The 14,667-nt window shown below is 34.3% G+C and overlaps 1 protein-coding gene across 5 annotated transcripts in view; it reads right to left on the bottom strand.

Annotated features, from left to right (window-relative positions):
• The window catches only part of LOC308649590 (cytochrome b5 reductase 4), a 91,701-nt gene that overhangs the window by 62,940 nt on the left and 14,094 nt on the right, over window positions 1–14,667 (bottom strand). For all 5 annotated transcript variants that reach the window (XM_081295247.1, XM_081295248.1, XM_081295245.1 and 2 more), the window contains exons 3-4: window positions 10,833–10,933; window positions 7,273–7,354 (exon numbers count right to left, since the gene is read on the bottom strand). In XM_081295247.1, coding sequence (XP_081151373.1) covers window positions 7,273–7,354; window positions 10,833–10,933 — 183 coding nt within the window. The remainder of the gene's footprint in view (window positions 1–7,272; window positions 7,355–10,832; window positions 10,934–14,667) is intronic.

Below are 14,667 nucleotides of genomic sequence, written 5' to 3'. Positions count from 1 at the left end.
ATGACTCATCACCTTACTGGTGCAATGTCTATCTATATCTCTGACTTTACAGATGCCAGGGTTTGACTTGCATGGGATGAACCAGAGAGCTATCCACTGTCTTCAAACCAGCTTAGAATGCATGTGCCACTAATATTTTTTTTTAAATAAAGAACTACTACATGCAAGATGCTTTCTCCATTTCAGCTCTACTAACATTGGGGGCTAGACAATTCTTTGTTGTAAAATTCTGTCTTGCATTGTAGAGTATTTAGTAGCATCCCTGACTTCTTTCTATCCACAGAATGCTAGTAGTATTTAGTTTAGTTGCTATAATCAAAATGTCTCCAAACATTCCCAAATGTTCCATTAGGAAGAAAATCAACCCTAGTTGATATACTAGTGGTTAAGAACAAAGGAAAATAAATTATTTAAAAGTGGTTAACATTATTAAAGCAAAAAGGTGCCTATGATTTCTTCAAACATTAGGCTTCTCCAATTAAATAACTCTGGGTTTAATTCCCAGTATAAGAAAGGAAGGAAGGAAGGGGAGGAGGGAGTGGGGAAGGAAGGAATGATAAAAGAGGAACTCAAGTTTTGGTAAAGTATGTACACGTATAAGCCTCAGTGTCTTTGCTTTTCAACTGGAAGTGTAATAAAAGCTCTAAATCCTTCCATCTTCAACTATTCTACTAATCTACAGTTCTAAATTGTTTACAGTCATTAAATGCTAGGGAATGACCATGAAACCTAAAAACATAAAGCAAATAGAAACTACAATAAAGCAAAGAGAAATTAAGAAGAAACATTTCTGAGACTACATGATGCCACTGGAAAATATAATTATTTTTTAAAATATTATATTACATTTTTTAAAGTATACTTATGTGTTAGAACAGTGCTGTCCAAAAGAAATATAAGACAAGCCAAATGTATAATTTTAAATCTAATAACAATTTAATGAAGTAAAAGAGAAACAAGTTAAATTTAGTAATAGGTTTTGACAATATTTCCACAATATTATCATTTCAACATGTAAACAATGTAAAGATTATAAATTATTTTACATTCTATTTTTTCCAAACTATCTTTAAATCCAGAGATATTTTATTTTAAATTTACATTATATCTGAATTTGTACTAGGCACATTTCTATTGCTCAATAGCCACATGTGGTTAGTAGCTACAATAATGACAGCCAAAGAATAAGGGCAAAATAAGAACTCATTTTTCATCTTTATCAGAGAATGAAGTGTTCCACCATAGAAATTACCAAAATGGAAGCTTACCTTTTCAAGCAAAGTTTCTTCTTTATTCGTTATTATTAATACTTCCCAGAGCCTTTTATAAATCATAATACTTTTAAACAAAGGATTATAATAAGCAAAGCTGATTCTTTGCTTAGTAATAACATTATGTTGTATATTCTGAGTCTACTCACTGTCCAGTTTTATTCCTTGAATCACAGGCATTACTCCAAAGCCACAACAGAAACCACCAAATAAACTTAGAACTAACATAGAACTGCCTAATTTGGTGATCCCCAAAATGCCAGTTCTGGATCCCTACACTGGGGTCTGACAGCTCACCTCATCTAAAAATTTTAGGCTGTCATTCTGAAAGAAGCCCATGTATAAAATTCCTCTTCAGTATATCTACCACCTCACCCACCAAGTTCCATTTCAGCAACAGTCTCCTTTCACCATCACTTGGAGTTCTAATTGTAAGAGAAACACATACCCTGGTTTGTCACAGATTATTCTCTATTGCCAGCATAATTACTAATAGAGCCTGCTTTCATCCTTAAAACTGTCCTAGTTTGGACAATTACAGTTATACCATCTAATAGTCTCTATTGGTGAGTCTCAGGCCAGCAGAGACTGATGATTCATCGTTGCCTATGATGAAAGGCATATAAGGGGTTGTTAAAACAGCTTTCTTATTTCTGACACATTCAATCTTCCTCCTTAGTTGCTTTGTCCCTTTCATAATGTCTCCCTGTTCTGGTCAGCCTGGAGTTCAGGCCACCTTACCTAATACTTTTCCCTAATCCACTGCTGTTTGGTCTAATTTGCAATCTTTCTGTGGGTGGATCTTAAGTCTCCACTGTTACAGAAGTCCCTTTACTTACAACCAATGCTCTTCTGGTTTGTAAAATTCTTATCTTTGCTTCCTAATGCCTTTCAAGTTTTCTCATCTCACCATCCACTACTGGCCTCACCCTAGCAAATCTTCATGATCTCAAAAGATTTTATGGTGAAGCACAGACTGATTCACAACTCCACTCTTACAGGTCCTGTTAATAATAAGAATAATCTTTCAATTTTCACAGAAATATAAGCATCTTTCATGGTAAAATAGATCACTGCATGCTAGTATATATCCAATAACTGTAGAGATGTATACAAGAATCAAAGGAACAGAGGGGCAAAGATAGCCACAATGCAATAACCACTTCAATTTCCTCCATCATCTGTTGCTTCTTATGTAGCAAACATTATTCAATCCTTATAATAACATTAGGAAGTTTGCTTTTTTTTTTTTCCTTTTTGCCATACTGGGGATTAAACTCAGGGCCTTGCTCATGTTAGGCAAGTATTCTACCTCTCAACTATATCCCCAGCCCAGGATATTTATTCTTAAACCCCATTTTATTGACAAGGAAAAATAGTTTGTTGGATTTTTGTGGTTTCTAAAAATTTTTTAATATTTTGTCTTCTGGATTTTTTGCTGATATTATGTAACTTTGTTTCATCGTTGTTACTGAATGATTTTAGGTTGTCAGTTATTTTTACCTCAATATTTTCAACATACAATTCCACTGGCGCCTACCATTGTTTTAGTAAACTGGCTACAGTAGCTAGTAAATAAAACTAGTTGTCAATGTTCTAACTAATGGTTACCTATCTCTGACTACCTATTTTCTCATTATCTTTGATATTCTATAGTTTCACTACAAAGAGTCTATATGTTGCTTCTCTTTCATTTACCTTGTTTCAGATTTGCTGAACTAGCTAAACTTAGATTTATACTTTTATCAATTCTGGAAAATTCAAAGCCACTGACCCTTCATATGTTGCCTCTTCCTTATTCCTACTACTTCACTCTGGAAATTTGATTATAAGTGTTAGATTTTATTATTCTGGTGTTCAGGTTTCTTGCATATTTTCTTGTCTCTGTGCCACATTCTGTATAGGTTCTGCTTTTCAATCCTGCTGTTTACTGAACTAACTCTTCTACTATTTTTGATTTATTTGACTATTCATGCTATATACTTTTTACTTTCACCAGTTTCATTTTTCATTTCTAGATGTTCTAGACAGTTCTTTTTCAATTCTATGTGGCTATTTTCCACTCATGTTACCAGTTCATTCTTATTTTCCCAAATATTTAAAACATAACTATCTTCATTCTAGATAAAATTCTAGGGGTGAAATTCTGCAATTTGTTTCTGATTTGTTTCCTCACGTGTTCCCAATTTTTTAAAAATAAATGACAGTGGAATGCATTACAATTCATATTACACATATTGAGTACAATTTTTCATATCTCTGGTTGTATATAAGGTATATTCCCACCAATTCATGTCTTTATACATGTACTTTGGATAATAATGTCCATTACATTCCACCATCATTGCTAACCCCTGCATCCTCCCTTCCCCTCACACCCCTCTGTCCTATCTAGAGTTTGTCTATTCCTCCCATGCTCCCCGTCCCTACCCCACTATGAATCACACTTGTTTTATCAGAGAAAACATTCAGCATTTGTTTTGGGGGGATTTGCTAACTTCACTTAGCATTATCTTCTCCAACTCATCCATTTACCTGCAAATGCTATGATTTTATTCTCATTTATTGCTGAGGAATATTCCATTGTGTATATATGCCACATTTTTTATCCATTCATCTACTGAAGGGCATCTAGGTTGGTTTCCACAGTTTAGCTATTGTGAATTGTGCTGCTATAAACATGGATGTGGCTGTGTCCCTGTAGTATGCTGTTTTTAAGTCCTTTGGGTATAGACCGAGGAGAGGGATAGCTGGGTCAAATGCTAGTTCCATTCCCATTTTTCCAAGGACTCTCCATATTGCTTTCCATACTGGATGCACCAATTTGTAGTCCCACCAGCAATGTATGAGTGTACCTTTAGAGAAATGGAAATCAAAACTACTCTAAGATTTCATCTCAGTCCTGTCAGAATGGCAGCTATTATAAAGACAAACAACAATAAACGTTGGCGAGGATGTGTTCTCAAATTTTTTATTGAGCACTAATAACTATCTGATCTGTATCTATGGGGTTTTAGGGATTCAGGATGAAATGTGTTACTTCATTAAAAATTTATGCATATATTTGCCAGGAAGCCTATAAACCAATAACAAGAGACCATTTTACTTCTTGGTTTGGAGTTTCTGAGACCACATGGGTGTGATATTTGAATCCCAAATGCTTATTCCAAACTCATACGTAGTACATTTAAACTCACAGGTGGGTAGGACTGAAATCAGCTAAACCTGAACCTAAATTTCATAAATAACAAAATGCTTAAGCTATTGGATTAGTCAGCTTTTCATAACTGTGACAAAAAAAAAAGAAAGAAAGAACATCAACAGAAAAAGACAGTTCCTCCAGTCAATGACCTTTTGACATTATAAGATCAAAAGCCTCCATGCAAAACATGATAACTTCCCCAGTAAAAGAAATATGCAATCTGTGAAGAGGCATGATGACCATCTATGCCTGCATTAGGCAAATCTAAAACTCCTCTTTCTCACCATTCAACAGACAAAAAGCTGCTTCCCTCTCTTTCTATAAATTCACCTGCTACCAAGAGATACAAGAGGCAAATCTGAGCTTAACAGTTCCTGGCCTCCTTGCTGGGTGAATACTGCAAAAATCTTTCTTTTTTTCAACGCCCAGAGTTTCAGTAATGGCTTCTGTGTGCAGAGAGCAAGCCCTTGCTTGGTATTAAATTCTCAGAAATTTCTCTTTCCTCTTCTCCATCACCTTGTAAACAAGATTAAGACAGAAAAGACACTCCAACATCTCAGGGATCTTCCTGCCTATTATGAACTCAAAAATGTCTTCCATTCCTGTGTGACTATGGAAATGTGTGGCTCTAAGTTCCTAGTATCTATATAATGGCTTGCGAAAGTGGAGGGTTATCATTCTTGATTGCTATTCTCCCTGACTTTTTTTTTTTCAATCTGGGAATTTCCTTATGAGGAAATTTTCTGCATAAGACAAACCTAAAACTCCTCTTCCTCAACATCCAATATACAAGAAGCTGCTTCCCTCTCTTTCTATAAGTCCTCCTGCTACCAACTGATGCAAGAGGCAAATCTGAGTTTAACAGTTTCTGGACTCCTTGCTGGGTGAATACTGCAAAAATCTTTCTCTTTTTCAACACCCAGAGTAACCTGTAATTTAAAATTATGTTTGTTGTATTTGATCAAGCATGCTGAAGATAGATTTCTATCATTTCCAGAGAGATAGAAAAAAATTAGAAAAGTTATTTTACTAATTAAATTTCTTCTACAGAGTAGACACCTATGTTAGTTAGCTTTCTATCCTGTGACAAAGTACCTGATTAAACAACTTAAAGAAGAAAAGATTTATTTTGGACCATGGCTCATGGTTTTCAGTCCATGGACACTTGGCGACACCACTTTGGACCTTTAATGAGGCAGATCATGGCTGAGTAGAGATGCTCACCTAATTGAGACCATGAAAAAGAGGGGGGGGCACCCAGCAACAAGATATAGTCCCCAAGAGCACACCCCCAATAACCCACTTTCTCCAGTTGGTTTTACTTCCTACAGTTTCCTCAACCTCCCAATAGTTTACTGAGCAATTAATCCAACAATAGACTAATCCTTTGGAGAGGTCAGAGTCCTCAAGATCTAATCACTTTCAAAAATCTTCACCTGCATTGGCAACCAGTCCTTTAATGCATGAGTCTTTGGGAAATATTCCAGATCCAAACTACAGTCATACCCAAGGAGCGTGATCATACTTTCTAATCACCCTGAATGGCATCATAGAAGAACACATGATCTTTACTACTAGATTATGAAGGTACATAACATTGAGGATTTGGTAAAGTTAGTTGTTAAGAAATTTTGGGTAGGATCATCTCTCCTGCTGGCACTTAATTAGTGAACATAGGAGCCAATGTAGATGCAAAAGGGATTGGTTTACAAAAGTAAGTGGGTTTAGAAGAATTTTCAAACATGAAGCTCAAACTTATTTACTTTGTTATATATACATATTGCTTATTTGTTTTGCAGTGATAGGAAGGAAAATAATCCTTACTTATCTTCTATTCCACTCATTGTGCAAGGGAATTTATTCACGTGAATTCCTAATATTATGAATCATTGTACAAATTAGAAGTAGAAATTGGCTTCAAGATTGCACAACTAATATGTCATGGTGCTATGATTCAAATCTAGATATACTTATGCTAGTTTCATTCTATTGAGAAGCCTCTGGCAATCAATCCTTCAATTATAAACTCACTGAAATAAGTAGCAGAAGACTCTAGTTGTACCAATTTATTCCTAATTTGAGTGTCAAGATTAGGAGTTACTCAAAAGAAATGACTAACATTCCTTCATAGAAAGCGATTATACAAGCTATTTCTTATACTTCAATTCCATGTCTAAAATTCTCAAAGTGTGCTCTTCTGAAAGAAGGTCAGGAAGTAAGACATGACTACTTAGATTATGGAGCCTCAACTCAGAGGTAAGGGGAAGAAAATGATTATACTTTGAAAGAAGTTTAATAGAAGAATGGGGTATTCTATATTAAGGGTCTAAGGAATGTGAACAATCAGGTAAAGTGGACACAAAGAAGGAGGGAAAATCTTACTGTATAACTTTTCATATTTTCAGATTTTTTAATCATGTGAATATATCCCAATCAAACAATTTAAGTCTAAAAATCAACCCTAACTAAGTATTGTTGCCAATCTGCCCATGTAACAACAGGCTAAGAGACTAATTAAAACTAAACAAAGAGTAAATAAAGTTTTCTTACTTTTGTAATGCTTACTCCTCACACTATGAATTCTCAAAAAAAAAGTGTTAAAATTTTAAAACAAAGTCACCACATAATTCTCAAGAAGAACTAAAATTAAACCTTTGGTGTAGCTAGAGCAGAAAGATAATGAAAATGAGGAAAATACAGTGATTTATTTAAGTCTATTTATTGAACTCCAAGGGGAAAAATACTACTTATATATCACACATCAATAATGCCAGTTTAACACTAGCACCACTTACTTACCTTTTGGGATGGCAGGTTTAACTGCCATTCTGCCAACCAGGCATTCTTTCAGCATGGATTCATAATTGACCCAACGGTGAACCTGGCATGGGAGATAAATGGCAGAAATGCAACATAAGTCTGACTCACAGGATGCTCTTATTTAATTATGAACAAAAAACAACCTTCTGAGACTGCTCTGGGGCAGTTTCACTTAGCCAACAAGGAGTGATAGGAAAGCAGAATAGACAAAGACAATTTAAAAGAGTGTCCTCAAAGTATGCTCTACAGACTTCTGGAAGTTTTTAACACCTCTTTAGGTATACACAAAGTCTAAATTAGTTTCATGAGAACAGTGAGATGTCACTCACCTTTTTCACTGTTTTGACATCAGCAATGATGCTGTAAGCAACAGTGGGCAAAACTGCTGGCATCCTACTAATCAAGGCAATGGCTCCTAAATGTTCTAGTAATCTTTATATTCTTTGCCACCACAGACTTGGGGGAGGATGATATTTAAGACTATCCTATACAAAATATAAAAATTATTAATTTTATTAAACCTGGACGGTTTAGTGTGGATATTTTTAGATTCTGTGTGGCAAAATAGGAAGGTCTCAAAACATACTTCTACTATAAAGTATGATGATCATCTTAAGGAAAAACACATAAGAAATTGCTCAATCTGCAAACTGAATAGGGCTTTTCTCATGAAAAATCATTTATACATGAACTTATAAGCAAACTGGTTATTCAGATTTGGGTATTTAGCAGACACTTTTCTGAAAACGAGCAAAGCAGGAGGTACTTCAAGGAAAACAACTGACAATATTTGCTGCCAGACAACATTGGTGGGAATTAGATTTCAATAATCTTTTTGGTTGGCACCTTCTCAATATGCATTAAAAGCCTTAAAATAAATAGGTCTTTCACTCATATATTTAGGAATTTACTTGAAAAAAATATTTGCATTTACACAAAGATGCAAATACCACGACACTCAATCACAGCATTATTTAAATAAATGAAATGCTGGAACAATCTCAATATTCAATTGTAAAAAGATCAGTAAAGGAAAATCATAATATATTACCCAGTAAAATACTATATAAACATTAAAATAATCAGGTCAAAAATGTTGATATTAGAATCTTTATCACCCTGAGTAAATATGTAACACTAAAACAGAAAATTAGTTTACAAATATAAATATCTTATAATGGGCACTCATTTATTAATATAAATTGAAGTTAAATTTGTCAAATATTTATGGAGCATCCACTAATGTATAAAAAACTATCTTTGAAGGAAATGGTTGGGGTAGAACTTAAGTAAATACATAAAAAAAAAAAGATAATCAGAGAGGCAAAGGCATAGAATTGGTGAAAAACAGCAGGGACTTCAGTTTGCTCAAAGCAGAGCAAACTGATTTACCCTAATATATTTTATTTTTTGTTATATTTATTTTATTATATTTATTTACCCTGATATATTTTCCTTAGGGTGTCAAATACCAGGTAAATAACTAAATTTATTCCACTGTCAGTAGTGACCCACTGAAAAGTTGAAGAGCAAGGTGCTAAGACAATGGTCTTTAATAAAACCAATCTAGGGACTAGGGTTGTAGCTCAGTGGTAGAGCACTTGGCTAGCACGTGTGAGGTACTAGGTTCAATACTTAGCACCACATATAAATAAAATAAAGGTCCACTGACAACTAAAACAGTATTTAAAAAGAAAAAGAAAACTAATCTATCTGTCAAGTTATCTAAACTGGTACTGAAGATACTGAGCAGTATTAAAATAGTAGGGCTAAAGAAGGTGATGATGAAACAAGGCAATGGGAAGGGAGAAAAACGTATAAGATTTAAAGTCATCATTGGATTTGAACAGTGACTGAATACTGAGGCAGAATGAGAGAAGGCAAAGATTATTCAGTGCCTTCAAGTCCCTGTTATAAATACAAAAGAGGGGAAAATAGGAAAGAAGAAAAGTTTATAGCATTTGAGAGCACACTGAGTCAAAATATCAACAGGTTATCAAATTGCTCATGAGGCATTTGGAAATGAAAGACAAGAGGTCAGGAGTGGGATCAAAACTGGAGACAATTATGAAAATAAAGAGATTATTTAATAGTCTTTGTATGACTCAAATATTTGGCACAAGAAAAGTTTTATATTGAAAGATCCAAAAAGCTTCATCACAATTTCTAATATACAAAGTTGTTTACTTTCATGGTGAGTGAAAAGTCATAAATAAATTTCACTGGTCTAATTAAAGACAAGGGGAATGTAGCAATTTGGTAACTACAGCATTGGTTTAGCAGCCAGACTTAATGATATAGTAGTTCTTATAACTTCTTCCAAAAAAGCTTTCCTTAAATAAGGCCCATATAAACTCGTAACACGAAGTAAGACTAGATTTCACTGAAAATTATTATTGTGAAACAGTACATCCAGCATCAAGGCGGATACAGGAGAAAAATGTGACAGACAAGTTTTAAGGCAAATATTCCTAATCCTTTTTATTTGGTTTGCATTGCTGGATAATAACAAATATCAAATGACAATGGGAACTTCCTTTAAAACAGCAATAAGTCTCCCAATGAAAATGCTATTACAACCAATATGCAAACATGACTTTTCTCCAACCCAGGTAGAACATTAACAGCAAATGAGATTCTGTCACTTAAGTAGATGTATACTAGTACTTTTAAATATTAAACAAATTATATTTACCATAACCTAGTCAAAAAAACAAATATTAACATAAATTAAAAAAATAGGAAGAACAGAAACCAAATTATATTTGATAAAAAACAATACAAAATAACCCAATCTAATTCAGGTCTCTTGAATGATAAAATCCCAGTACTAAAACATGGCTAATTATCATTAAAATACAAACAAAAACATATGTGAAACAAAGGCAAATTTCTATCCTTCTAAAGATCGCTAGAATAACAGTTGAGAATAATTAAAATATTCTGGGTAACTTTTTTAATGTACAAGAGCTTACATTTACCTAAATATAAGGCAGAAAGTAACTAAGTATCTTCTGAGATACCCATAGACAATCTTTGCTATCACTCAGAAAAAAATAACTTTTCTATTCATTTTATCAGCCTCATCTATCTTTCTATGTGATATGCAGATTCAGTACAGTGAGCAGGCAGAATGTATATACAATCCCTAAATGAGGAAAGACTAAGAATAGAGAAGCTAAGTGACTTGCTTAAAGTGAGAGACTCAGCAAGTTAGCAGCAGGTTTCAATGTTCCTTTTTCCAATCTTTACTGCTTTCTGTAAATCAATTACCATTATTATAAAAATAATCAAGACGTGGTAAATACTTGCCAAGGGGGAAGCAGCAAGTAAGCCAAGGATTTGAAACCACCTCAAAAGTTTTAATACAAAAACAAATTAAATGGACAGCTGCTACTGTGAACATCTGCCTATGTTTCAAGATTCAAGTCAACATATCTGAAATTTACGCAACTATTTTTTTCTTCCTAAAAATGTCACAGTGCTAAATCTATGAGCACTCTTCCATTGTATTACTTCAATTACTTTCAGTATCTTACCTGATCAAAAAGGTCAGTACCATCTGATCCTGCTGCTCTCATCAGTTCATCTTCTCCACCAGGATGAAACTCCATATATGAGCTGACATTATAAACAAACCCTATATCAAAGCAAAGAGAAATAATATCCTCAATAAACTTCTTAAATATTGTAAAGTCAATACATGTAAGTTCCAATAAATCTTTTCCAATACATTCTATTTAACAAATTATTAATTCAGAACTGTAAAGGGTCTGAAATTTCACTATACTTGCAAGCCAATAAGTTTACCTGCCAGTTTCATGGGCCCTGGCAGACTTGAAGGTTGGAAACATGTTTAGCACTCACATCAATAAATGCAATATTAATATTTGTACAGGTTCCCTGAATCTCAATTCCTATGAAGATATGAAAATGGCCCAGTAAGACCTGTTCCTTCAGGAGAGGCTCCTTGAGCTTAGGAAACTTGAATCTTTTATAAAGGACAGTAAGCACACCTGTCCTTATTCTAAAGGGAGATATTATCTATATTATATAGAACCATAAGCAAACCTGCTCTTTGTTCTAGAAGGAGATACTTTATCATCCAAGTTTGTTCACTATGCAAACATACCTAAAAAGATAGTCCAGAACAAAAAAACAGTCAATATCTGCTTATACGATACACAAAAATGCAAATACTCATAGAGGATTGCCTCCCAACACAAAATGATGAAATTCTTTATGTGTACATAATTTTTGAAAGTAAAACATGCCCAGAGAGTTTACAGAGCAATAATATTCCATTCTATCATCCTATATTGTCTTGGTAGATGGATCTGGTAGATAATCAGGAATCAAGATCTCATCCATATGCCTGACCTGATTCAACACAGGTGACCACTTCGGTCTGTGAAAAGTAAGTCCAACTCTTCTTTTCAATTGTCCAGGAACAAAGATTTATAGTTTATATTTTAATCTTTAGCTTTTTCCTAAATATTTATATGATCTATTCATCTATTCAATTATATTTTTATCTGTGAGAAACAGGGAACAAATAAAGCAGCTATCTCAATGAATAACCTTCTGAAAGAAGTGAGCTGCTTTTTAAGTATAAACAGTACATAAGTAAAAAGCACATAAACCCAGCCCTAAAGACACCTTGAAAGTGTAATAAAAACTGTTTTTTTAAATCCAAGATTAGCCTCTTTTCATATGATGACCTCCATGAATTTAAAAAACCTCAAATAACTTAAATGTTCCAGTGATATAATTATCCTGAAAGGAAAGAAGAAGCTAATTTCAGTCCCGAGAAAAGTACTGAAGCTTTTCCACCAGTTCAATTTTTGAAAATAACCAATTAGTCCAGGGTTCTTTATAAAACTGCCTAAAGGCAAGCACAAAAGGAAATGAATTAAAAGAATCTCTTTCAGAAGTCCTCCAAAGAAGTTTAAAAAAACTAGTTGAGTCAAACTACATTTCTCCTTCTCCATCAAACGTGTTTGTATTGTTTAATGCTCCAAAATCCAAAGAACACAAATGTGATGGTAATGATTAAGATTAAAATTATTCCCAGTGGGCTTCTTAAAACAGAGGATGCATCCCAAATAAGTTTCAAACTTTCTCTGCAATCTAGTCTTGACCAGAGCTCTAAAATTTCTCAGGAACAAGATCTTTACAACACATGATCATCTGTGACAAATGTCATGTTTCACAACCAGTTTTTCAGGTAGCTTTAATAGTTGTGTCAGCCTGTAAAGCCTAAAATATCCCACATATGTTCTCTGCTGCCTTATCGCCCCTTAGATTGATGCCCCTCATAATCCTGCCTTTTTTTTCTGAGAGACCAGGACCTGTGGACCTGAAAAAACATCCCATCCTTTTCAGACAGACAAAATTAGGAATGCTTACAAAATCCTTCACCTTAGTAATTAAGTCTATTAGACAGTATTTCAGTTCAAGATATATTAGATCCAAACACACTTAGTAGTATTAGTAATCTGCTCATTATGACTCTTAAACCAAGCCCCAAAAGGGAACTGGTCCATTTCCTCTGATACTCAGACTCTTCCCTTCCTCTTTTGTCTCCTTCCTTTTTTTCCTTTACAAAACCATTTCCTAACAATTAAAAAGTTGGACCCTTAAATGTGGAATAAAAAAAAATCACAAAAATTTTATGCTTTTTCCCATCATGCCTTATTATGCTCTTTGTTCATATATAGCTTTTATCAAATAAATCTCTGGAGTACAATGTTCTAGCCTCTTACCTATTAGCACCTAATCTTTTTTTTTTTAATTTTTTTTTTAAAGAGAGAGTGAGAGAGGAGAGAGAGAGAGAGAGAGAGAGAATGTTTTTAATATTTATTTTTTAGTTCTCGGCGGACACAACATCTTTGTTGGTATGTGGTGCTGGGGATCGAACCCGGGCCGCACGCATGCCAGGCGAGCGCGCTACCGCTTGAGCCACATCCCCAGCCCCCTTAGCACCTAATCTTTAGAAAATAATTTCTTAACCCTCTTAAGTTTGCAGTGACACAATTCTTAAATTTCTTCCTACATCTCTTATTGCCCAGATGTGGCAGATTTCAGCAGCCAATTACCATTAAATAGAAATGAATAATATTTGTGGACCAAGAAGCATACACTCAAATTGATGCTAGGCTCTAATTTTTCTGCAAAAATGTAAATTCTAATGATAGAATAAGAAAAAAATAGGCAGAAACTGATTTATGAAACACTAACCCTGGATAGTGCAAAACTGGGCTTTGACCAAGATCTTCTGATCACAATCCAACTGGTACTATCATTTACATGGGTGACCTTCAGTGGCAGAGGAAAATATCTATCTCTATCCATCAATCCATCCCCTCCTTTATGCTCATACTCTATTGTGTGTGTGTGTGTGTGTGTGTGTGTTTGAAACTCTAACCAAGAGTACACACAAGAAAAGGACTAATTTGAGTACTACTAAGAAAAGCAATGTATTAAATTAAATACAACAGCTGTATTAGGAAGATATATTCCAATGTTTAAATACACCATTTTCAAATGCCCTAGGAATTCAGGGTATACAATTATCTAATTCATTCTAGCAGAGGTGTAGCACAATTAAAAGTACATATGCAAGACAACAGCTAACCTGAGTTTCTTTAGGTAATGCATTGGTGTTACCTGTTCTTAGCACATTTCACAGTAAATTATGTCTTCTGTGTTGTGAGTCTAGAACGCTGAGCTCTCAGATAAGTTCTTAGAATAAAAATTTCCCATTTAAAATGATCACTTGATAGTTTGTCTTATCAGAAACTCTTACTTCAAGTCAATCACAAAATGGTGTCTGAACACTGGAAGATCTTTATAGGCAATTTTTAGTTTGCTCTCTCATCCAGCCCAAGATTCACCTCTACCCCACATATAGATAGAGGATCATCCAGTGTCTATTTGAGTAATTCCAGTGTCTGGGAGTTCACTACCCTTCTAAAAGCTCAGTTCAAGGATCAATATCATTTTTTAATTATTTTTTTTCTTATTACACACATAGAGCACAACTTTTCATATCTCTGGTTGTATACAAGGTATCTTCACACCAATTCACGTCTTCATACATGTACTTTGGATAATAATGTCCATCACATTCCACCATCATTGCTAATCCCCACCTCCTCCCTTCCCCTCACACCCCTCTGTCCTATCTAGAGTTTTTCTATTCCTCCCATGCTCCCTGTCCCTACCCCACTATGAATCACACTCTTTATATCAGAGAAAATATTCAGCATTTGTTTTGGGAGGATTGGCTAACTTCACTTAGCATTATCTTCTCCAACTCTATCCCTTTACCTGTAAATACCATGATTTTATTCTCATTTATTGCTGAGTAAA

The sequence above is a fragment of the Spermophilus citellus genome (assembly GCF_964194105.1).
Source record: "Spermophilus citellus genome assembly, chromosome: 5".
NCBI classification, from domain to species: domain Eukaryota; kingdom Metazoa; phylum Chordata; class Mammalia; order Rodentia; family Sciuridae; genus Spermophilus; species Spermophilus citellus.
The sequence above is the reverse complement of the archived record's forward strand: the minus strand, read 5'-3'. Positions and strand labels throughout refer to the sequence as shown.